This window comes from Australozyma saopauloensis, chromosome 1 (assembly GCF_035610405.1).
Source record: "Australozyma saopauloensis chromosome 1, complete sequence".
NCBI classification, from domain to species: Eukaryota; Fungi; Ascomycota; class Pichiomycetes; order Serinales; family Metschnikowiaceae; genus Australozyma; species Australozyma saopauloensis.
In genome coordinates this window covers 2,451,857-2,476,605 of record NC_086131.1, presented here as the reverse complement: position 1 = coordinate 2,476,605, position 24,749 = coordinate 2,451,857, and the positions used below count along the sequence as shown (strand labels likewise).

Below are 24,749 nucleotides of genomic sequence, written 5' to 3'. Positions count from 1 at the left end.
CTATGTTTTCTTGTTCATTTGTTCGAGGATTCGTCATGTCTCACTGCCATTTACATCACCTGCGCCCAAAATATCTGTCAGATGTTGATTTTCTACTGCTTTCTTTATTTTTCTCCTAGTTCTAATTTTTTGATTTCAGATTTGCGCTTGGCGACAAGATGTTCAAAGAACCGATATTCGTTTGAATAGAAGGAGCATTCTCACAATCAATATCGCATCTCATGAAATAAAGCGCAGATAATTGAAGACAACATGATTTCATTTGTTTTCAAAAACCACTTAAATCATCAGCCGGTTGAAGTTCAGGTTATCTCAAGGTTACCACTCTAATTCATAATGAAGAGACCAAAACGAACCTCAGACAAGAAATTGAGGTGAGTAGAATGGAATACATTATTTAATGAAAACAAGAAATTCGAAGCACGAGTACTTTTTCTTGAGTTGCGTTCAGGATACACGATTCTGAACCCCACATCTCATACCTTCTAAGAATTATAGGCTACACTAACTGGAGGCAGAGGTAGCTATTCAACACTCACTTCATATTTCATGAATGATACCTCACACAATGCTGAACCTTCAGCGGGGAAACAGCCTCAATTGCGCCTAACTGAGCCTAGTTCTGATAAGGGCTCCAATTCTATCAATGAATCTACACAGATAGAGAATGGCATAATAACCAGTGAAATTTCTGGATTGAAACAGTCACTGAATCGGATATCGGTCGCCGAAGAACTGTCATTGGAAGAAAATGTCGATTCTCACACCGAAACAACCTCCTCAGAGTCAAATCCAGTTAAGTCCATGAATAAAGCACAGATCAATGAACTACAAGCCCCATTTTGTGAACTCGATCTATCGAAAAATGACTCAGGTCAGGACGGAGGCTCAATTGATAGCCAAATAGACGACACAGATATCGCCCTAGATAGTGATATTCCTCTATCTGATTCAGACGACGAATTCATATCCAGCGATAACGATTCATTGAGCAAAATTCTCTCTGGAAAACAATTCAATTCTCTTGGTTGTGGATCAACCTTTTCAGAACACGTTCTGTATTTTGAGAAAGCACTTGATGTTGCCTTGGATTCTCACCAGCTAGACAAATCCTTGGTAGCTCAAGCAAAATTAAGTGGCCATTTGAATGACACAAATAGGATTCTAATCGAGAAGCAGCAAGAACTTACTGAAAGTCTTGAAAGATTAAGGCACTTGTTTAAACATCACATTGCTAGCAAACGTATTGATGATCTTGATACGAATCTCAGGCAAATCAATACTCGAATACGAAATTTGAAGCACGGGCCACCAAAAACTCTGTTCTTTGGGAAAAGCAAGTTGGGTGTTATGGACAAATACCCTGTGGAATACAATCAAGCTCGTGACAAAGTTCTAGATCGCCCAGAGGAGCAGTAACAAATCACTGATTCTTAAAGTTTCATTGTCTATACGCGCTGCTTGATTTATACAAACGGCTTATGAAGTGTAGATTACACCAATGCCATCAAGCCATTGCCCAACATAGGCATAAAATCCAATGATTTGATGCAGCGGTGTTGGTGCCGCAAGTGTCGCTAACAGACCCCCATTGGCATTTCCACACATGGGACTGGTTCTTCCTCTATCGGTCTCAACTTGGACAGCATCAATCCATTGTCCACTTCTGAAATGGAGCTTGGAAATACGTTCGCCAGACTGCAAATCGAAATCTGTGCTATGTCCACTTCTTTGGCCAACAGTTACCTCTCCGGAAGCGACATTGGACATGACTTTCTGCTCCTTTGAGCCACCAACTAATTTATGCAAATAATTTCTTTTTGGTACCGGTGGCTGCAGCGATCCCGTACCTTCACTCATGAAGAAAGTTATGCCATCTAAAGCGTCGCCGTGGTGGATTCTTACCTTGTAAACTCTGGAAAAATCCACACCTATAAACGACATGTCTCCATTCGGAGAGCCCAACAATTGTCCTTTGTACCCATCTATAACACCATGGCCCAAACCGAAGTCACTCCTGATAACGGAATCCTGAGATGGATAACAGCTATTCTTGAAGTTATCAATATAAAGATCACCAGCACAACTCATGATACGGACACTGAAATTGTCTGAGGCTTGATCCCAACTCTTATGGAAATGATGATTGAGTTCATCGAAATTGAAATAGAGCTCGTGTTGAAGTCCAGTACCACCGTAGCTTTTTGGGTAATAGGCAATATGGTATCTCGCCAAGTCATCTCCAACAAGTTCGACCATGAAGATACCGCTTTGGGATCGAACTGAGACAACACCGGGCTCAAGAATGAAGATTGATGGGGTAGGACCAAGGTCCGTAGGGTTCATGTAGGTATCGCGAATTTTCCCAAATCCAGGATCATTCTTATCCACTGGAATGGTGAAAGAGTCGTGGTAGAAATAGCGTATGATATCTCTTATGTTCCAATGACAAGTTTGCGCAAACTCACCATTCGAGCCAATGATCTGTTCCGTAGATTTATCTCTGTCACAGTATGCTTCACGAGTCATAAACAGACGGTTCCACCAAATGTAGTCTCGAAGCATCACTCCATCAGTTTGATGGGGACTTCCCAACAGATGGCCAATTTCATGCATTTGAGCGCCTAAACAGATGTTGAAGCATTCCCAGGACGTTGAGCATTGGTCACAGTCATTGGCAACTTCATCCTTCGAAAGTCTAGTATCGTCTACGAAACCTGGTCCCACCTGAAGAAAGTTCAAAGGATAAGAATGAAGACCGTGGGATCCGAAGACTGCCATTTTGACCTCTCCAGTACCACCGCCCAACGCAGCATGAGTGGTGATATAGCGCCCGTTCCAGGTTGAATCTAAGTACATCACAGCGCATTGTATAGGAGTGTTCCTCTCTCTGTAGGGCTTGATCATGTCGCTATTGTAAACCAAATCTATTGCGTGTGAAAACAAAAAGCCATTGTCCTTGGCGTCTGGATTCTGCTGGGCATAGTCAGGGTTTCTGAGCTCCTCGACTGTCTTGGGAGAGCGAATGACATGGATTTTCACTTCATTGTGAGGAACAGTAGAGTCTAGGTCGTAACCGAACACTCTCTGAGAATGAGTCGACTCTTCTACGAAAGGAAACGTACGATTGCTCAACCCGAGTCTGTGGAATTCGTCCTGGGTGAATGCTTGCATTAGCCTTCCAGCAACCTTGAGTCGTTGGATAGCAGTGTCTAGGTTTGCTACCTCACCACGCTGGAGTTTATACTTTGGCATATCGTAACGGCCATCGGAGTCACGACCAAGAATCACACAAAAGTGGATTGGTTTGTTCTCTGGCAATTCGTTATAGTGGAGCGTGAGTGATCCTCTATCAGCTACATTACGCAAGTCTCTGGCAAATCCCTGCCAGTCTATAGAGCCACTGTCGTACACATTGACGTCGTAGTTGTTGGGCTCACCAGGACTCACATGGAGAATTGCCTTGAACTGTCCGTTGTTAACCTCAAAGACTAGCGGAGGGTATACTTTGTTCCCGTTGTTCACAAATTGAATAATACCTTTCAGAACATGAGTGCGGCCCGAGACGATGACTGTAGGCGAGGACACGACCTCATTGTTGTAATTGAACTCGACCATTTTTTCTATTCAGGAAAAGAAAGGAGTACAGAATTGGGATTGGCAGAAGTATGGGGTAGGTAATATTTAGAACAGTGATTGCCCGATTGTGCAGGAACGCACATCCCCCCGTTTAGAGTAGTGCGCACGGCTTGAATACTTATCAAACAAACAGTACCACACAATAATACAGTAACACACTGTGGCACAATTTTGCACACCAAGTCGTACACTTACCAAACAGCCAATACTGATTTATCCAAACCAAAGATTTCAGTTCGAAAAGAAGCCTATCCCCCATTTCCATAGACCAACTATATAGATCTAGACCTACCTCGTATCGCTTGTTTTTTTTTTATACAAAGCTCTGTTCCAATGCCGCTCACGAGGAATTCCCGCAAAAGGGAGACAGACGCGTCCATGTCAAACCCAATCTCCTTGGAAAACTCTTCAGATGACGACCTGGGCTCAGAGGATGACCACATGACAACAGCCCAGGATATATCTGTAGACGAGGGACGCGCGGAGCTGGAAAGCAACGACATTGACTCGGAAGACAATATGAGCTCAGTAGAGGAATCCTCGCAGAGGAAGTCCACACATAGCCCAGAACACGCTGGTCGTGACGCTGAAGATAGACGTGACAAGGTGCACCGGCACAAACGTAGAAGACTCTCCAAGAAGAGGCACGTAAACTCGCAGGATGAAAGCGCGGAAGATCTGCAAGAAATGGCTGCTGACATTTCAAGTGCTGCTGATGTAGAAGATACCGACGACGTTGATGTTGAGACTGAGGAGAGTTCCAAAACCAAGGATGCTATGGCCGAGGACGGTTCTTCTTCGGACAGTTTCTTCAAATCTGGCAGTGAGTCGACCGAAGGAAATTCCCAGCAACGCGCTACGAAGGCCTCCCTGGATTCTGAGGATGAGACAGGTTCCGAGCCCGAGTCGGACGACCTTCAGATTGTAGAAACGCATATCCTTCCTGATACTCAGAAGTTCTTACGCAAACGGAAAGGCCCGCGGCCAGAATTGGCACGTTTGCTGGAGCTTCGGAACGCGCGGACCATGCGGGGCAGGCGGAGAGCCAAAATGAAGAACAGCGGAGCCAACTCTTCGTCTCTGCTCAATAGAACCACTTTCAAAGTCGTTGACCTCAATAGCGATTCAGATAACGAGCTCAGTGACTCCAGCCACATCTCACAAGACACCCCTGTTTCACTTTTTGTCGTTTAGGCGGGGAAAGTACGACACATCTGAACTCCGACTTTCGATGGTTTCTGCCGAAAAACTAATATAAGGTCTACAATTAAGGTGATTTAAGATGTATTCTTGCCACTACTACTCAGTCTAAATCAAATGTGTGTCTTCTACAAACAGAGTTTAACGTATTTTCTAAGAAAGACATTTACTAGGAATACAAACTTCTCACTCAATGGTTTTCTCTGAAGTAGTCGCTGATTCAGAAGTCAAGAAGACAGAGAATCCGAACAATATTTCTCAAAAAAAGATTAAAGGGGAATAACATAAATAATAAAATAAAATTAATCAATTACTGCAGCAAATTGAGCTCCCTTTGTGTATCCATAATGACTCTCCAACCTAGGTTTCAGATACATCTACCGCACAAGACGCATTATTTACCTCTCAACCATGTACATCAAGAAAATCACGATCCAGGGGTTCAAAACCTACAGAAACACCACAATCATCGAGGATCTCTCCCCCAGTCTCAATGTTGTAGTTGGTCGCAACGGTCTGGGAAAATCAAACTTCTTTTCGGCCATTCGATTCGTCTTATCGGATGCCTACACTCATATGACAAGAGAAGAGCGCCAGGGTCTCATCCATGAAGGTTCTGATACGGTTTTATCCGCGTATGTAGAAATTATCTTCGACAATAGTGATCGTCGTTTTCCGATCCAGAAAGATGAAGTTGTGGTGCGTAGAACCATCGGTCTTAAGAAGGATGATTACGCGCTAGATGGGCGTTCTGTGACGCGTTCCGACGTGATGAATCTATTAGAAAGTGCGGGCTTCTCCCGTCTGAATCCATACTATATAGTTCCGCAGGGAAAAATCACTGCTTTGACAAACTCTAAGGATGCGGAAAGACTACAGCTCTTGAAAGAGGTGAGCGGAGCCAAAATGTTTGAAACAAAGCTCCGAGAGTCGGGAAAGGAAATGACCACCTCGCAGTATAAAATGGAGCGGATTGACGAGTCGATGCTGAAGTTGGCCGAAAAGTTGTCCGACTTACAGATGGAGCTGAACGACTTGACGCACTTTCAAAAGCTTGACCGTCAACGTAAAGTGTTTGAATTCAATATCTTTGACCGTGAACTCAATGCTATCAATACCCAAGTCGAGCTGAAAGAATTGGAGTATGAGGAATTGGTAGATGCATCAAAGAAAGATCTTGCGGACTTGGAGAAGCGTGAGACCCTTTGCCAAAAACTCCAGGCCAATATTGATGAAGTTCAGTCTGCCTTGGGCTTGGCGACACTTGAAAAACAGCAGAGTCTAGCCGAGTATACCCAATTGTCTGAAGGTCTTGCAACTAAGAGGCTGCTCGAGCATGAGTTAGGCAGGGCTGTGACTTCGGCCTCGGAGTCTGCAGTTGACGCTACTAACAGAACCGCTGCCGTGAAGGAACTCATTCTGCAGAACGAAACAAAACTCTCTGAGTGTCACTCTTCTTTGCAAGAGAAGCGCGAGTCTGAACAAGATCTCAAAACGAAACTCGCCGAGCTTCTTGCCATACAACGCTCCATTTATTCCAAGCAGGCCTTGTTCCTGGAGTTCACAACGAAGTCACAAAGAGATGCATGGTTGAGCGACGAAATTGCTCATTTGAAGAAGGATGTATCAGCTAGACTGACTCAACTTGAAGATACCAATGACATGCTCAAAGTCAATTTGAATAAGTCGGTTGAACTTCAAGTTGAGGTAGATAAACTCTCAGAGGCACTCGAAGAGCCTCAGAATGGCACAGACCTTGTCCAATTGGAGAAGAATGTTCGACTTGCAAAAGCAAACCATTCCAAGCTTCTTGATCAGCGGAAAACTAAATGGAGACAAGAGATCAGACTAAAAGCCCTTCTTGACCTGACTGAGCATGATCTCAACAACATCAATCACAAAGTGGTTCAAACAATGGACCGTCTATTGGCGAAAGCCTTGGATGCCGTGAACCAAATAGCTGAAAGATTGAACCTACAAGATTCAGTCCATGGACCGCTCGTGGATCTATTTTCAGTTTCGGACAAATACAAAACTGCGGTGGAAGTTGTTGCTGGAAATTCATTGTTTCATGTTGTTGTTGACGCTGATGAAACAGCTCTGATCATAATGAATGAGCTCACGAGAATGAAAGCTGGTAGAATCACTTTGATTCCCTTAAACAGAATCGAAGCCGATCCCATCGATTTTCCTATGCAAGAGGAGCACGAATTCATCCCTCTTATCAAGAAATTGAAGTATCCAGAGTATGTTAGTGCTGCGATTCAGCAAGTATTTGGAAGAACAATTGTTTGCAATAGTCTACAAAGAGGGTTTGAATTGTCCCGTCAACATGGACTCAATGCAATTACACTTGATGGCGATCGTGCTGATACTCGAGGTTTGATAAGTGGAGGTTACAGACGGTTCAAGCACTCAAGACTTGATGTTTTGAAATCGCAAGCCCGAAAGAGATTGGAGCTCAGTAAAATTACGAATGATTTACAGGAGTGTATCGCCTCCATCAATCAATTGTCTGCTGAGATTCAAGTTGCCACAGAAGCATTAGATAATGCTAGTCATGATCTAGAAGATCAGCGGAATTCCCAAGAGCCGCAAAAACTCGCATACGCTCGTGCAGTGAACGAAAAAACTGCTCTTGAAAAAAGTATTAGAGTGCTTCAAAAGAACCGCGACAATGCCAAAAGTGTTATTCTAAGTCTTAAAGCCAAGATCACACAATACGAGAACCAAAAAAGCTCCGAGTTTTCACAATCTCTAAGCGCTGATGAGCTTCACCAACTCGAAGAGTTAACTGTCAAGATTTCAGAAGTTGAAAATCGATACAACCTGGCTATTACCGAAGTTACGAAGCTCGAAGCTCAAATCGCACTTTTGGAGGAGAACAATGCAATTTATAGACTTCAATTGGAACAGATTGATGAGCAAGATGCACCAATTGAAATTAATGAGCAAAACTTCGAATTGGATGTAATTCAAGAAGAGGTCCGCACCGTTGCCGAGCAGGTGGAACAGTGCTCTCTGACTCTTAAAGAACTTGAGAAAAAAGAAAACAAAATCCAACAAGAGCTAGTTAAGCTCCAAAAAGAGCTCGAAAAGGCAGACAAACAACAAGCCTCCAGTCTTAAGAAGTTGGAATCTGTTGGAAAGAAAGCGGAGAAATTACTCTCCCAAAAAGCAATAATGAGCAGTAGAAGAGAGGAACTACAGGAGAAAATTAGAGACCTAGGAGTTTTACCAGAAGAAGCATTCCAACAAAGTACTTTCGAGGTGTTGTCCATGGACAAGCTCTTGGAGAATTTAACGGAAGTCAATGTGGAATTGAAGAACTATGCCCATATCAATAAAAAAGCTATGGATCAGTACAGCACCTTTGCTAGGGAGCGTGAAGATCTTGTAATGCGCAAAAGTGAGCTTGTGGAGTCGAAAGAGTCAATTGAGAGTTTGGTTGAATCTTTGAAGCAGCACAAAGATGCTGCAATCCAAAAAAGTTTCAAGGAGGTTTCCCAAAGTTTCAGTGAAATATTTGAGACTTTGGTCCCCAATGGACGCGGGCAGTTGAAGATGATCAGCAAACAGGCTGGTGGAAATCTGGATAGCACTATTGACGACTATACCGGGGTCTCTATTCTAGTATCATTTAATTCGAAAAATGACGAGCAACAGCACATCGAGCAGTTGTCAGGTGGCCAGAAGTCTCTTTGTGCAATTGCGCTTATCTTGGCTATTCAAAAGTGTGACCCAGCGCCTTTCTATCTCTTTGACGAAATAGATGCCAATTTGGACACACAATACCGTACCGCGGTTGCTTCAATGCTACACCGGTTGGCAGGAAAAGCGCAGTTTATTTGTACTACCTTCAGACCAGAGATGCTTCAAGTGGCCAACACGTTCTATGGAGTCTCGTTCGATAACAAGGTCAGCACAGTTCTGGAAATTGGTCAGGAAGATGCGCTTGTGTTTGTAGAAGGCCAGAGATCCTAGTTGGGTTTCTTTCCTTCACCTTGCATATACTTTAGATGTGTTTTACACTCGAAGTGATGCTACGAGAAACTTATTGATTAACCGAGGCTTCTTTTGAGCTGCTCAGTCAAGTAATTTAGTAATCTGATTGATCACGAATCCCTCACTTCGAACTTTCCGAATCTAAAAATCTAATGACTACTATTCTTCTGCGTCTTGAAAGTCTCTTCGAATCTTATTCAGTGGAAACAACACAAGTAATCAAGCCTGATGATCAAACAAAGCGTAAGAAAACTTTAACTTCCAATTTCAGTGCGCGCGGCAAACAAAAAAAATCGTATATCAAAATCCCACATCACTCATTTTGACACCCTTCTTCACTAGCTCCTTATCGCACTCACGTGTAACCATACTGCCATACTACACAAATACACCAATATACGCCTATATAAGCCTCTTTTTCTACACCCAAACCGATTCCATTCTCAACCCCAAATAAACCCCGAGGCTCTAAGCTGCTAAACACCAAACATGTCGTTCGCAGAAAATATCCTCAACCATTTCCACCGGAACGGCTTCGATCGTGTCACCTTTGGCCTTGACCGGTACCAAGGAGGCCGCTGGCTCATCTACTGGAGAGTCACCGACTTGGCGTTCATCGGGTTGCTCATTCTTGTGTTCCCCATCATCGGTAGAATCCAGCCATTCCAGCGCCAGTTCAAATTGAACGACACAACCATCCAGCATCCGTTCGCAGAACACGAGCGGGTGACCAACATACAGCTTTTCTTCTATTGCACGTGGGCGCCGGTGATCACCGTGGGCCTCTTTTCGCTCATATTTTCCAAGCCTGGCGCAAGATTGTATACCGCGTATGTGTCGGTCTTGGGTGTGTTTGTGTCTGTGTTCTCGACCAGCACCATCACCGACATCTTGAAGAACCACATAGGCAGACTCCGGCCCGATTTCTTGGCCCGGTGTGTTCCTGCCAAAGATACACCCACCGATGTGTTGGTGTTGGCCAAGGACGTGTGTACAACCGATAACATTGGTCGACTTATGGATGGGTTCCGGACCACGCCGCTGGGCCACTCGAGTCTTTCGTTCGCGGGTCTTCTTTTCGCCACGTTGTGGTTGTGTGGACAATTGAGGGTGACAAAGTCTGAGGTTGGCGCCTGGAGATGTGCGGTCGCCATTGTGCCTGCGTTCGGTGCGTCGCTCATAGCGTTGAGTCGGACTCAGGACTACAGACACCACTTCATCGACGTGTTCATTGGGCTGGTCCTAGGCTCGTGCGTGGCCATGTGGCTGTACTTCCGGTTGTTCCCTGCCCTCAACAGCGCCTTGAGCTACGAGCCTATTTTGTTGCTGGCACGCGAAGCCGCCGAGTCAGACTACAATCCAGTAGAGGAAGTGTAGGGCCTGTAGAAGGATGTTATTGATGTTTCCTTAAAAGAAGGGATATCTTATTTTACGACATGCAACCAAAATTTATTCAAGAAAATTACATATCATAGCAATTGAGCTTGTATCCATCTATAGGTTATCCACACCCATCGCTGCTTCTCAGAGTAGAAGATGTTACTATCCCTATCGGAGCCACACACGTGATCTGGAATCACGCGAGCGCTTACCGCATGTGATCTCTAACCATCCATCAGCACTAATGAACAAACACCAACTTGTACCATTTCAATAAAAAATATACCAATTAACGATGTAAATAAACTCCACATTCCAATCCTCTACCCTCCTGCAAATCCTCGCACATTTCCCACCGCATCCGCAACCATTTCCCCTTTTAGCACTACTCGATCTCCTGCACCCAGATCTGTATCAACACCTCACTCTACACTTCACTTAACATTTGCTTGCAACTACTGTTCTTCTACATATTAATCACTCTTCCACTTAATTAGCTTTCTCTCTCTTTCCCTCTCTAGCATTGATACGGAGCCCAACATTTCCCCTCGGCTCAACCACTCGTCAGCAAGTATCTGCCCCCACATTCTTTATCTCTGAGTTGCATGTCTAGCCCCATCTATTGTATACTATCGGCGGGATCGGTGCATTGCGTCCCCGTCACGTCGTTCAATGGCTTGTCGAAGGAGACGCCGACAAAGTTGACGCGGATTCCCAACGTGGACTCGCTGCTGGACGGGCCGCCCACGTCGCTATCGATACTCTCTCCAGCAATCCTGAAGATCAAGAACAGAAATCTCCTATACACGCTCAACAATCCGTCGCTCTCTGATTTGGAGTCCGATGTCAGCCGTAGATTCTCCAACGACTCGCAGACGCCGGAAGACGAGGATCGTAGTTTTGAAGCAGAGCTGGAGTCGGCGTCTGCTCCCGTATTTGTAAACAAAATGTTTCGTCTGTTGTTGCCAAAACGCTGGCAAGTCATAACCCTGGAGGCTAGCGACGACAATGGCGATGAAACCGCGTCTAATGACGAAGGCTACCACCATACATCAGGCAAGAGAAACTTTGCTGTCCCTGAGCTGCAGTTCAAAAATAGCCAACTACACATCAAGATCGAAGACATCGACGAGGGCCCGAAAGAGGCGGAAATCGTCTCTATCTTAAACGATTATTCTACCCACGCGGTCTATTTGCCTCAGTATTTTGTGGACTTGCAAACGAACTTGGATAGTGACTACACCCAGATCAGAACACTTCTCACGAAAATTTTCCCCTCCTGGAATCTGGAAATCGTTGTCAAACGCTTGACAGGCGGTATTACTAATATGCTACTATCCTGTAATCATAAAGCAACGGATCAAACCCTCCTCATGAGAGTGTATGGCCAAGGCACAAACCTTATCATTGACAGGAATAGGGAGTTTGTCTCTCACTTGGTTTTGAATTCTCTCAAATTGGCTCCACCTATCCATGCTCGGTTCTCGAACGGCTTGATCTACGGCTTCTTGCCCGGCCGCTCTTTGGAACCTGCTGAGCTTAGTAAAAAGTCCATTTATCCGCTAATTGCTCAACAATTGGGTAATTGGCACTCGCGCATCAACTGCGAGTATATTGAGGATGGAATTGAGAAGCTTCGAAAATACACAGCTGGCCTCAAGAAACATTTGCAACCCGACAATGAGTCCAAAGAAAAGTCTCTCAAAAGAGAAAAGAAACATTCGAAACTGCTCAATAACATATGGGACCTCATCGAAGACTGGATCATGATTGTACCGGCTACTGAAGCTTTAGTCAAAAACTTCCAGAGTAACTTACCTGATAAACTCATCACCGCGGACAACATTAGGGATGTTATACTCGAAGAGTTCAAATGGCTTAAGAGTACTCTCAAGAGGGCAACAAAATCTTCTGTGGTCGTATCTCACTGTGATCTTCTCTCCGGTAATGTAATCATCCCAGATGACTTTGACATGGACAATGAAGTAGAGGTCAATAATCTCCCTAAATTGGTAGACAACCCTATTCAATTCATTGATTACGAGTACATGCTTCCTGCACCTCGTGCTTTTGATATTGCAAACCACTTTGCTGAATGGCAAGGATTCGACTGCAATCGTCTGTTGATTCCGGAGCCTCTTAATACAAACGAAACAATGGTGACTTGGTGCAAGGGATATCTCAACAATCCAGAGTCTTCGCAAGAAGAGGTAGACTCATTGATACACGAAATATCATGCTACTATGGTATGCCCGGCTTCTATTGGGGAATTTGGGCAATGATACAGAGTGAACTCTCAACCATCGATTTCAATTATGCTGAATACAGTGAGCTTCGTCTAGAGGAGTATTGGATTTGGAAAGAGAAGTTTGATAAGAATTGAGATCCTCGCAGGAGTGAGATACCTACACGTTTAATTAGCATATTTATCAATCTTAATTTTATTCTTCTTTTATGTTCTATAAAGTATACATGACTGCTTTGATTATCGTTGCAAGTCAATTATGCTGGTTTTATCACTTCGGGGTGAATGCAAAATCGCCCACCGCGCACCGCGCAGGTATTCCTTCATCAATGTATCATGAATCAGTATGGCAAATGTTTTTGGAAGTTTATTGTTAGTGGAAAAAGCTCGCTTGAGCCATTCCTCTTGCAGAACCTGTAACGAGGTCGACAGAATCATATCGAGAACCGCATCTGTCAGATCAACTGTCACAATTGTTGCATTGGCTAAAGTCTTTATGGTGTCAGCAGCAGCCAACTTTGAATCGTTCTCAAGTTCCCATTTATCTTTTTTATTATTCTTCCGACCTCTAGGTGCTGAGTTGGGAACAACGATGACTTTCTGGTCAATTTCAACATTGAAAATTAATTCACCCACTTGCGTCTTTTCATTAATTTGGTCCGAATCGTTGATGCTCACATTTGCTGCGGGATTCACCGAAGTCAACTCTGATCTCCTGAATTCTATTTCACTCAGCAAAAAATCGACCAATTCGCTGTATTCCAAGTCGATGTCCTTATTAGCAGCGATGTCCTTGACCCTAATTGGTTTGAACAGGCTCTTGTTTGCCTTTTTGCCTTGCGCAACTGGTTGTCTCAACTGAACAATCCAATTAGTGCCGTCTGAGGTGGCTTTTCGAACCAAATCTTCATTGGAGGTGAATGTGAACCAATCTGCTGAGATTTGATGTGCCCATAACGTACCCATTAGCTCGTAGCCGCAGTCTTTGAATATATTCTCCTGCAAGGAGTATACCAAAACGTCACAGCGCACCAGTCGGACATTCTCCGCTTCTTTTCCATTTTTCCATTTGGAATTTTTCATCAAGAGGAAGAGTAGAGTGGTATTGAGTTGAAATCCAACACCATGGGGTGTTCGAGCCAGAGTCAGGCCTTCATTTGATAGGTACTCAATTAATCGGTCAAAACGCCCACCTGTAGCAACACGACAGAACTTTCTGTTCTTGTCCATTCGATGTATGACCTGAAACATGAGTCCACTATCATAGTAATTAGCATTGTAGTTGCTCAAAGGATTAAACGTAAGAGTAGTCTTGATGCCCATCTTCTTTGCAATTTGAATGATTTGCTGTAATTCACTTGAACAGCGTTCAATTCGAGAAAGAAGTGGTGAGTCAACCATAATCTTACGAAGTTTCTGGATACCTTTCACAGGGTCCATCGTGAAATTGAACAAATCAAACAAATCCTTTACAACAGTATGCGGAACTTTGAAGTCAGTTCTCAAGAAGTTTTTAACATCATCTGGGCTACGCTCGACCACTTGCGATAGCACACCCATGAGCTCGAAACGCCTGCTCCGAGACAACTTTACCGAGCTTCCGAAGGCAAAATCAATAATACTGTTGAGAATATCCAGATGATTAATCAAGATGAATGTCTGAGCGTTTTTCACCCTAAAACAAGGAAATTGGCATACGATTTCGTCGATGGCTTTGATACATTCCGCAGAATCTGTCACAAGACTCTTGTCGTTGTGTGAAAATATGTCAAAAATCATAGCACTGTACTTGTCCGGTTTTCCCGTGCCGCGCAAGTTTGGACGATAGACAAATTCATGAGTGTACAATTTATGCACATTAAGTTTCTCTCTGCTCAAAAATCTGGCCAATGGAAGAACCAAATCATAATTCAAGGTAAGAACCGTTCCATTACGATCCAACAATTCGTAGACCTGTTCTTTGGATTGCATCAGAGATTTGGGAATTAACGAACTACCACTAAAATCCTGAATTGCGCCGTGATAGCGGAAGATTTCAGAGATTGTGTCCAAAAGATAGCTCAAAATGAGGTAGTCATTAGAAGTGTGTTCAAGAATGTCGGAGTGCGATTCCTTTCCAACTCTATCAAACATGATGTCTCTTGCTAACAGATATGGTTGATGGAAAAGTGTCTCTCTCACTTGTTGTTGCCAAGGAGAAGCGGGATCTGCTAGAGATCTCAAAGCTTCCTTGATAATGACATCTTGATGCTCTACAGGTATAAGTCCACTCTGTAAGAGCTCAGAAGCACTAGACCGTACTTTGGGGTCATGACTCAAGAGATTAGAGATGATCTTTTTCTCTGTAGGTTTCTTCGAGAATGCAAAATCACTGGGAAACTGAACATCAACCAAACGGAGCTTGTTCAAAATCATAGCCCTTTCCATACCTGTCCCTAATTTATAGCACATTTCAAAGAATATGATACCCAAAGAGTACATATCAACTTTTTCGTCGTAGTCTCCACTTGCAACCTCTTTTGCAGTATAAAAGAAAGTTCCCACTACTGTGGAAAGATCTTTATTTTTCGGTGCAACTTGATTATCTTTCTGTATCGCTGAAGAAAACTGGGAGTTCTTAGCGAGACCAAAATCACCAACCTTGATGTGGTTAGATTTGTCGATGAAAATATTTGTGGGTTTCAAATCTCTATGAATGAAACCACTGCTGTGAATGTAGGATACTGCTTCTAGAATTTCTCGGAATAATCTCCAATACTCATCAGGATTTCCGGGAAGGCCTTTCTCAATGAGATCATACAATGTGTTGTTTTCACAAAACTCCATCTGAATGTAGAGAATACACTTCCGTTGCTCATATCCTTGAGCAAAATGTGAGTCAAGAGCTCTATCTCTTTGATCATTTGATTCGCTGTCTGTCGAAGACTCACTACTTAGGCTGTCGCTGTCTCCATCGCTCTCATCAGAATGTGCATCATTAGACTCCCCGGTGGTAGAAAAGTCAGCATAGGGCTCATCCAGGTCGCTGTTTGCGAAAATGATATTATCGTCGAAGTTGCTTCCATAATTGAGCAGTGCAACTGAATTGCTGAAGTAGTCGACTTGAAACGAGTTATCGTGGCTCTTCAAAAAAGACGAAGACCGAAAATTCACAGGTATATCAAATTCTTCATCCTCCTCAGAGAGCTCACTTTCATCCTCAGTTTCAGAGGAAAGGGCGCTGTCGCCTCGGGAACCCGCATCAATAACATCTTCCACCCAACATCCGTAGTATCTCACAATATACTGATGGTTCAATCTTGCCAAAGATAGAACTTCACTGAGCAATGTTTCCAACTTGTTGTGTTTATGTTTAATCTTCTTGATAGCGTAATAGGTGCCCTCCATTCGGTTCCTTGCCTTAACAACCTCCCCAAACGCTCCTTTTCCTAGTTTGCCAACTTCTTCAAATTCTCTTTTGTATCTCGAGTCAGTTAAAATTGACTGGTTTTGATCTGGAGTCTGAAAGAAAGAATTGGTTATAGGTGGGATCGATGACTGGTTATCTGAATATCTTCTCCTGGCTGCAGCATTCGAGGGAGCAGCGCTCTGTCTGGCAGTTGCCAACGCAGAAGGAGACGATTTCACTGCACCTGTGATAGTCGAGTTTTGAACATCTGTGTTTGCTTCAGAATCAATGACACCTTCAGGATCATGTTCGTACTTCAAGAGATTGAGTGCATTATGTCGAGTCTGGTCAATATCGAGACCAGCACGAAGAAATTTGACGGTGTTCAACTCTAAGATCGACAAACGTTTAGTAGCTTTCAGTTGAAGCATCTTACTCAAGAGATCAAATACTCTCTCGGCATATTCCTCCACGCCGGGATAATTATACGGATCGAAATGATTGAAGAAATCCAGAGGAGTCAAGAATTCTTCTTCTTGTACTTTGTAACCTAACATCACACGCATGAATAATACACCCAACTGCCATATGTCACCTTTGAAAGCGTCACTAGTGACATCAGGATCGTGCCATCGGCGAGGAATAAATGCATCAAGAAAGTTTGGTTCTGTTGAGATTTTGGCCTGGGCCATGTCTAAAATTGTGAGACCATACGTTGGATGACACAATTTCAATATTCTAGAGCTCAATTCGTCATCCTCGTCGCACAAAAGAACGCTGAGGGGGCATATAAGGCGATGTGCCAAGCCAGCATTATGGAGAAGTTCTAGAGCAGGTAGTATTTGAATGAGCCAATTGCGAGCGATGGTCCAATTGATAAATCCAGCCGTTTGGAGCACAGAGTCCAAGTTCTGAGAGGTAGGCAATTCTGTAAGTATTCTGGCCTCCCAAATGGACTTTTTGCCAGCTTTCTTATCGATTTGAAATCCATACACCTTCAAAATGGATGCTGAACGCGGGAGAGACATGGCTGCCTCTAGCTGAGCCTCCAATTTTCTTATTTCAGCCCGAGCATCCCGAGTTGGCCAAAGCTCATCATTGAGTTCAATGACAGTCAAGAGGTATCCAAGGTCTTTGATTTGGCTTGCCAAGCGTTTGGGAGTAGAAGGCGCAACGTATGGACGAACAATGTACTGAGCACCTACGCCCAGTAGCAAATCCTTGCTATGAGACCTAACGAATCCAGTCACAGCACGGAACTGAAATTGAGCACTACTTTTGGGGACATCTCCTAATAGAGTATTATCGAATACAAAAGATTCCTCTGCAATAGCATCCCCAGTCGGAAGAAGAAGCTCTGCGGCGCCCGCACCGCTGAATTGGTTTTCTCCATGCATGTCTCTACTGTCCTCGCCATTGTCGCGATTGATTTGGCGGATTTCTTCGTTTGCCTCCTTGGACTTTTTCATTTTAAGCAGCTTTTCTTTCCTGCGAGCTTCCTTTTCTCGCTGTTCGAGCATGAGTCGTTCAGCTTCAAGCCGTTTTCGTCTCTCTTCCTCCAATGAAAGAACTTGCTCGGTTGTCAGTTGAAGGTCATCTAGTAGTTCCTTGATATCCATGATAAGTGTGAAGCAAACCTCTTCTCCCTTGTATTCTTTGAGGATCGAGGATATTTTCTCATGGACGCGAGCTACATTAGCACGAAGCAAATTCTTCGTTTCAGCGAGAGTGACCAATGGCGACAGACTTGGGTATGTGGGCGTAAACTGAATATCTAGCACTAGACTGACTACAGGTCGATCGGGATTTTCATGAGACAGAAGAGCGATCTGGAAATGCGGGCTGGCGTTCTGGCTCCACACCTTATTGGAAGACGTTTTATCTGTCAAGATGTCTCCGTAGATTGATTTTAGGGATTCTAGCTCATCCCGTTGACGTCCAAGGTCAGACATATTGAGATGAGATAAGAAACGGAGGATTGCAGCAGCGAATTAGATTGAAAAGATAGGATTGTACAATTGGTAGGATATATGTTGGAACTGGGTCTGTTGGAGATCAATTGTGGCTTTAATGTCTGCAGAGTTCGATAATGTGTTTCAATGTGTGAGTGATACTAATAAGCGTAGTTAAGAATCTGGGGTATCAAGATTAAAGATTCCAATCTCTACCATGGCCAATGATTGAAGTAATTTTTTGGGTAAAGAATAAGCATCTGGAGAAAATCAATCTTTTTGTTTCGATAGCAAAATTTTGGAGATTCCGTAGATTCGACTATTTCCATAGAGTATCATACTCTATCAAACAAATGAGACCTTGGATGAATTATGCAATGAGATTGCTAAAACAAGCTAAAATATTCTTTTTCCATTCGATTAATTAAAAAGTCGACTTTTAGTCATGACATAAGTATAGAACACCCTTCCCATCTCATCACTTCCCCAGATTCTCCACCTAGATCATTCACTTTCGTTGATCCCTCGCTAATGCCACCAGTAGATTCAATACCGCCAGGTCCAGATACTGTGCGTATTCTACTCACTACTGATAATCATGTTGGCTACTTGGATAGCGACCCTATTAGGGGAAACGACTCGTGGATTACATTCCAAGAAATCACTCGCTTAGCTAAAACACACGACGTGGACATGATGGTGCAAGGTGGAGATCTATTTCATGTATCACGCCCATCAAAGAAGGCTTTGTATCATGTTATCCAGGCATTGCGGCTCAATTGTCTCGGTGACAGACCATGTGAGTTAGAACTCTTGAGCGACCCTTCTTTGGCGTTACGAGCCAGTGAGACGGTCAATTACGAAGACCCGAATCTCAACGTCGCTGTTCCGATGTTTGCAATTTCAGGTAATCATGATGATGCCACCGGTGAGGGTCTTTTGTCGCCTTTGGATGTTATGGCTGCAACAGGGCTTGTGAACTACTTTGGACAGGTGCCATTGCAAGACAAACTCCAGGCGACTCCGCTCGTATTCCAAAAGGGCTCGTCTAAATTAGCTCTATATGGTATCAATAATGTGCGCGATGAACGTCTACAACGCATCATGCGCAGTGGAAATATGACCTTCCAACGGCCTGCAAACAATTCGGATTTCTTCAACCTTCTTTGCATACACCAAAATCACCACAGGCGATCTATGACGTCTTATGTTCCTGAAGACTTCCTCCCGCTGTTTCTTGACTTTGTATTCTGGGGCCATGAGCACGAGTGTATTCCGTTCCCTCAATATAATCCCACCACTGGGTTTGATACTCTACAAGCAGGATCTTCTGTTGCCACTTCGTTGAGTGAAGGCGAGACTGCCAAGAAGTTTGTTTTCATCCTAGATATCAAGGGCACAGACTATGCGATAACACCAATTCCATTGCAAACAGTGCGGCCATTCGTGATGGAAGACGTATCCCTCAAAGATGAAGGCTTCATGGAGGGCCCCGCATCAAAGTCCGATATCGCCGATTTTCTTTTCGAAAAAGTAAACGAGCTCATCGCGGAGGCGAAAAATCTGTACAAAGCCGCCGGCGGCACCGATGAAGACATCCTCCCTCTAATCCGACTTCGAGTTGATCACACGGGCGACTATGAAATTGAAAATGCTCGGCGGTTCTCCAACAAATTTGTCGGAAAGGTCGCAAATGTAAACGACATCATTCATTATTTTACCAAGAAAGTACCTGAAAGACAAGCTGGGAGCACAAAGGTCGTAGATCTGAAACTACAACTTGAAGCATCTCAAAAGGTTACAATTCAACAACTACTTAAAGAGCATCTAGGAGAATCAAGCTTGCATCTTGTGCCCGAAGATGGGATGTTTGACGTCACAAGAAAATTCATTGAGCAGGACGACAAACAAGTTTTTCTGGATTTTGTCAAACAGACAATAGAAAACGCAACCTCCTCCTTACTTGATGTGGATCTCAAAGAAGATGAGTTGCAGTTAGATGACGGTGATAATGTCAAAAAATCTTTCAGAGAATTGTTAACAAAGCTCAAAATCGATTCGAAAAAAGAAGACTCTGATACATTGCCTCCATTAAAAGAGCTACCACTGAGAACTTCCACCAAAGTGCAAGTCAAGAAAACCCCCGAATCGACCCCAGCGCCTACCTCTCGTGGCCGTTCTCAGGCAAGAGGTGCGTCTACCAAATCCAAGGCGGTTGTAGTCTCCGAGGATGATGGAGAGTCTGATCCGGAGATACTCAGTGATTCAGAAGATGATATTGTGGACTCCGATCTGGAAGATGAAGCAAATAACTATGTAACTGCAAGCTCAAGACCAACAAGGGCCAAAACTCCGGCAAAGAAAGCATCTGTTAAAAAGACCTCAAAACCAGCAGCACCTAAAAAACAACCTCGGGTTCTGAAGGCGCCTGCAAAGAAGCCTTCTACGCGCAAGGCGGCTTCCTCAGACAACCATCTTCTTGACGATCTACTAAGTCTTGGATAAATAGCGAATAATGAGCGTTGATAAATAAAACAAGAATACAAATTCTTCTCAAACAGATCACATCTAATTTTTGACTATGTACAAATAAATAAGAAGACTTAGTCCATCAGAGCAGCCTCCTCAATAAGCAGATCCATAGTAAACGACTCATCTCCCTGAGTGAAGGCTCTCAACATTTGCAACTTTCTTTGAGAAGTCTCTGATTCGGGGGTTCCACCATAGAATCTCTGCACGTTGAGTAGCAACAATTGAGCCTCGTCCATGGACAAGGGTACATCCTCCTCGACCCTTCCGTTCATCAAAACGATGCCGGTGTCAGCAACGAGCTCCTGATGAAACATGAGGGTAGTGTGAGGTTTAGCATATTCCTTGTGAAGCTTGTACTCAGCTAAAGAAGTCAACATACAGTGGGTTGTGTTGGGGCCAACAAAAGCCCATTGGACAAAGTGAATCTCGTACCCCTGACCGTCCCTTGGCAAAGGAAGCACAAAGCTGGGATTTTTGAAAGCATTTGCAAATATTCCCGCAAACTGAGCAGCATCAATGGTTGCATGCAAAGACCGATCCTGGTTGGCGAATCTGGCTCTCCAGATGTACTGCAACTCTGACTTTGGCAAAGCCTTCACTTTCTCCAAATCTAGATACGAAGAGAGGGTTTTATAAGGGGTTTTTGGTGTGGACGCATCAATAGCATCACGGATCTTATCGGATCCCTGGTCCTTGAGCTTTCTTTGCTTCAACTCCTCTGCCTGTTTCCGCTCGTACTCCTCGAGTTCAGCCAATGGGTCTACGCTATTCATGGCCTTCTTCTTCTCCGCAATATCGGACAGGAGTTTCTCCTTCAATTCGTCGACAGAACCCACACCCAACTCCAGAGCTTTCTTTTGAAGCTGCTCACTGTACTTGCTGAGCAAGTCCGGTTTGGCGCTGGCATAGAAACGAGCGTGAGCACGGAGTGGTACGCGGCGTAGAGTGTTGCGGATGATGAAGGACATGAAGATTTTCGTAGCGGTGTAGCTTTGAAGCTCTGTTATGTGATAAGTGAGTAGGTGAAAAATCCAGTGCGAAGATACCCCGGATTCCAGAGATGGTCAAGGCAATATGTCATTTACGAGTGCCATGAAGATTTTTTAAGAAAATCGGAAATCGCTTGGTGTCGTATTCTCGCGGAAAAGATTTACTTGCTTTCTATGGACTTTTGCTCGGTGTCCTTGTCTTGATACTCAGAGGGTGCGTTTCTGGCGTAACGACCCAACACCCCTTTAAGGGACTGCGGAATGTCCTCGAACGCCAAATCGTCGGTGGTCGTGGCTACAGACTCACCCTGCGCCTTGAGAATATCCTCGAGATTCACCTTGTTGTCCCGGAAAATGTTGAGGTTGTCTGCAATGAGGTGGCGGCCCTTGCAGCCAGGACACTGGATGAGAACCAGGCCCTTGTGGTACGCCTGTTTCGAGAACGTGTGCGAGGATCGGGTGTCGCATTTCTTGCATGTGAATGCGATCATGAGCTGTGGAGTTTCGCCCTGAATGGAGGCTGTATTGGTGGAATTGAAACGGAGGGAAAGGGGAGCATAGTTCAGGACGATTTTGGGCGAAAAGGGAATTGGAGATGGGATGCGGTATGCGGCCCGTTTGAGTGCTGGAATCGAGGCTCTGGTGAGTGTTCTTAGGTTGTTGCGGAACATGTTTGGTGTGAGTTCAGGGTATAGATAGATTAAGTGATAGTACTACTGTATCCTACTATGTACGATATTTATATAGCATGTGGAGGTGCGATGATGTTCCATCAAATTCCACGCTTTTTAAATATTCTCAAAATTGTTAAATAGATTCAATTTTCTCATGTTCAGAAATTATTGAAAATGTTGCCGTGAATATTTGGGTAGGTCTTCAATGGCTGATCTCATTGCTACTATGTGATTCCACAACTCACCTCTAGCACTGAGCTGATGAAGCTTACAGTTATCAATTTTCGTTATCGATTTTGTGTTTATTTCTTTTCTATTTCTAATGGTTTGTTTCATCGAAACTACTTTTTCTTGGCCCTCTCTTGCTTAAGCCGAAGCTTTTCCGCCTTCTTATCTATGATTGAAATCCCCCAGTCCACCTCTGGCTGTGGCTCCGCAGCAGAGAGTCCCTGGTTCCAAGTGGCAGAAGGTTTGGGTATTGGTTTCACTGGCGGGATCTGTGTCCGCTTTTTCTTCGCAAGCGCTGGAAACTGCGAATCAGAGAGTTTAGATGCCGAGCTTGCCAATGAAGATGATGATGCAGATGGAGAGGCGGCTCGAGATGAACTTTTCGAGCTCGATGCCAGTCCGAGTTTGGGTGAGGGTATGTTGGCCTTGGCCGAGGCGTTGTCAAGATAGGTTGGTTTGAAAGCTTTAGGTTTGGCTTCAAAGTTCTTGATAGTCATCGTGCGCTGCTCTTGGCTTGGTTTGCTCTTCACAGTGGTGTATCGTATTGGTGTGTTCTTAACAACAGGCGATGATGATCGGCTTGGCCTTGCCAATGCGGGAAAGAGTTCCTCTTGGGTCCGTGGTCGAGAGCTACCTCCCCAGGATTGGTTGGTTAAAACATGCGCAGATGACGATAATCCTCCAAGAGCAGGAAAGTTTTGAGGTGGTGCTGGATGGGATTTCGGTCTGGCCGCATCAAAAGCAGCTTGAAGTTGTACACCCTGGTCTGAGTGCGGTGGGAACAATTGAACCATTTCATGGATGAGAAGCCCCAAGTCATGGTATGGGGTATCTTTGAAAAGCTTTTTGAACAGACTTAGCACATCCAGTGCCGACACCCTTTTAGATTTATATGACTGGTAGAATTTTTTGAAAGAGGCGATGTCTTCTTCGTTGCCGTGAAGATAATGCTTCGCACGTTCTTCTAGACGGCGACGCTGAGTTTCGACGTCTGTTTGAGGACCCCTGTGCAGCGGAACAGTGGAAAGGTGCAGCTGGAAAGTGGCCCCAACAACAAGACGTCCGTTTTTGCCAACCATTCCGCCGTGCTCCTTGAGCATATGCGCGGTGAGGTCAAGATCTTCGCGGAACACAACGAATCGTTTCTCGACGCACAGCGGGATCAGACACACATAATGCAGGGTGCGGAAGTGGTTATACAAGTCATCGTAATTACGATAATAGTCCTGGAGAACGTACAAGTCCTGGTCGCAAATGTAGCACCGTTCGTGGCGATCTCTAATGTGCACTATGAGTTCGTCGTCGGAGTAGAACCGCTTACTCCGACAGAACTTACAGCGCGGGTGGCCCTTGAAACCCTTACGGTCGCCATCGTTGACGTGCTTTTCTAGCTCCTTGGGTGTGTAGAGCTTGAGCTCGCTAAGAAACGCCCGTTGATGGGTGGCACAGATGTCACAGTACTGGCGGCCGCCGTGGCTTCTCACATGGTCGTTCAACTGGCCAAAGCGAGCAAACGTCGCGCCACACTCGGTACACACAAAGCCTAGAAGTGACATGGTGGCCTTCTCTGCCGTTTCGGACGTGAAGTGAAGGCCGTATTCTTTACATTCTATAGATCTGCTCAGAGGTATGAGATCACTGAAACGAGCACTCTCATCGAGCTTCTGTTCCGAAATGATGACATCGTCGTGATCCGTGCGGCACACCAAACATGTTTTTTTCTTGTAGAGCGCTCTCTGACGGAGACAACACTTGTGGCAGGTGGTGTTGTTGCATGGAGCGATTGCAGCAAAAGCGATTGGTTCAGCACAGATGAGACACGACGATTCCGCCGCATCTGAGGCTGAATCCTTATTGGCGGAGGGCCTTTTGGGCTGCACTCTTCCTGTGCGGCTGGTAGTCTTCTGCTTAGTGGCCGTGTCCGACATGGGTCTAGGAAGTAGGTGATAATGTATGGAGAATTTTGCAGCCAGTGGGAGGTGAGTCGGTGGAAAGTGGATACAAATATGTACAAATGGAAATATGGGATGTGGGATTTTATGAGCTGTTTAGTTGGAAAACTAATTACGGTGAAATTACGAAATGACCTTTTGCTGCTGAGTTGAGTTGCACTGATTGTGATTGCGTAGACTGATTCAGTGTAGTGCAATAAAACAGGTGAACTGAGACTTGAGTAGCAATAAGAAAAAACCTACGGAAATGAACCATTTGCTTCTTTTATAGGAATTGAATTTCTGAATTGGTTCCGTCTAGAGATTGAAACAGAGCGGTTTGAATGCAAAGTCCAGCTATGTTTCATCGGTGTTTCACCAGTGTTTCACACTGAAAAATCTCTGGCTAGAATGAACCAGAACGAAATTTAAAAACAAAGGATTAATTTTTTCTAGCGAATTGAATATCGAATTATAATTTTTACTAATTTCATCAACTACCACATTTTTCCGTTCTGTCGCCTCGCGTCTGTGTACATAATGTTTTCACTGATAAGTACTCCATTCTTCTCCACAATAACTCTA

General features: G+C 44.3%; 11 protein-coding genes across 11 annotated transcripts; 6 read left to right on the top strand and 5 right to left on the bottom strand.

The window, feature by feature from the left end:
- Positions 1–549: 549 nt before the first annotated feature.
- Positions 550–1,419, top strand: PUMCH_001073 (uncharacterized protein; the record flags this gene model as incomplete). The annotated part of the gene is made up of 1 exon (XM_063020142.1): positions 550–1,419. The coding sequence occupies one exon, from the start codon at positions 550–552 to the stop codon at positions 1,417–1,419; it is 870 nt and encodes a 289-aa protein (XP_062876212.1).
- Positions 1,420–1,479: 60 nt separating this feature from the next.
- Positions 1,480–3,618, bottom strand: PUMCH_001072 (uncharacterized protein; the record flags this gene model as incomplete). Its single annotated transcript, XM_063020141.1, has 1 exon — positions 1,480–3,618. The coding sequence occupies one exon, from the start codon at positions 3,616–3,618 to the stop codon at positions 1,480–1,482; it is 2,139 nt and encodes a 712-aa protein (XP_062876211.1).
- Positions 3,619–3,972: 354 nt separating this feature from the next.
- Positions 3,973–4,833, top strand: PUMCH_001071 (uncharacterized protein; the record flags this gene model as incomplete). Its single annotated transcript, XM_063020140.1, has 1 exon — positions 3,973–4,833. The coding sequence occupies one exon, from the start codon at positions 3,973–3,975 to the stop codon at positions 4,831–4,833; it is 861 nt and encodes a 286-aa protein (XP_062876210.1).
- A 417-nt stretch (positions 4,834–5,250) lies between these two features.
- Positions 5,251–8,823, top strand: PUMCH_001070 (uncharacterized protein; the record flags this gene model as incomplete). The annotated part of the gene is made up of 1 exon (XM_063020139.1): positions 5,251–8,823. One exon carries the CDS (start codon positions 5,251–5,253, stop codon positions 8,821–8,823), a length of 3,573 nt encoding a protein of 1,190 aa, XP_062876209.1.
- Positions 8,824–9,333: 510 nt separating this feature from the next.
- On the top strand, positions 9,334–10,221 carry PUMCH_001069 (uncharacterized protein; the record flags this gene model as incomplete). Its single annotated transcript, XM_063020138.1, has 1 exon — positions 9,334–10,221. One exon carries the CDS (start codon positions 9,334–9,336, stop codon positions 10,219–10,221), a length of 888 nt encoding a protein of 295 aa, XP_062876208.1.
- Positions 10,222–10,829: 608 nt separating this feature from the next.
- PUMCH_001068 (uncharacterized protein) lies at positions 10,830–12,608 on the top strand (the record flags this gene model as incomplete). Its single annotated transcript, XM_063020137.1, has 1 exon — positions 10,830–12,608. One exon carries the CDS (start codon positions 10,830–10,832, stop codon positions 12,606–12,608), a length of 1,779 nt encoding a protein of 592 aa, XP_062876207.1.
- A 102-nt stretch (positions 12,609–12,710) lies between these two features.
- PUMCH_001067 (uncharacterized protein) lies at positions 12,711–17,810 on the bottom strand (the record flags this gene model as incomplete). The annotated part of the gene is made up of 1 exon (XM_063020136.1): positions 12,711–17,810. One exon carries the CDS (start codon positions 17,808–17,810, stop codon positions 12,711–12,713), a length of 5,100 nt encoding a protein of 1,699 aa, XP_062876206.1.
- A 531-nt stretch (positions 17,811–18,341) lies between these two features.
- Positions 18,342–20,315, top strand: PUMCH_001066 (uncharacterized protein; the record flags this gene model as incomplete). The annotated part of the gene is made up of 1 exon (XM_063020135.1): positions 18,342–20,315. The coding sequence occupies one exon, from the start codon at positions 18,342–18,344 to the stop codon at positions 20,313–20,315; it is 1,974 nt and encodes a 657-aa protein (XP_062876205.1).
- A 98-nt stretch (positions 20,316–20,413) lies between these two features.
- PUMCH_001065 (uncharacterized protein) lies at positions 20,414–21,310 on the bottom strand (the record flags this gene model as incomplete). The annotated part of the gene is made up of 1 exon (XM_063020134.1): positions 20,414–21,310. One exon carries the CDS (start codon positions 21,308–21,310, stop codon positions 20,414–20,416), a length of 897 nt encoding a protein of 298 aa, XP_062876204.1.
- A 182-nt stretch (positions 21,311–21,492) lies between these two features.
- PUMCH_001064 (uncharacterized protein) lies at positions 21,493–22,002 on the bottom strand (the record flags this gene model as incomplete). Its single annotated transcript, XM_063020133.1, has 1 exon — positions 21,493–22,002. One exon carries the CDS (start codon positions 22,000–22,002, stop codon positions 21,493–21,495), a length of 510 nt encoding a protein of 169 aa, XP_062876203.1.
- Positions 22,003–22,346: 344 nt separating this feature from the next.
- PUMCH_001063 (uncharacterized protein) lies at positions 22,347–24,161 on the bottom strand (the record flags this gene model as incomplete). Its single annotated transcript, XM_063020132.1, has 1 exon — positions 22,347–24,161. The coding sequence occupies one exon, from the start codon at positions 24,159–24,161 to the stop codon at positions 22,347–22,349; it is 1,815 nt and encodes a 604-aa protein (XP_062876202.1).
- Positions 24,162–24,749: the final 588 nt, after the last annotated feature.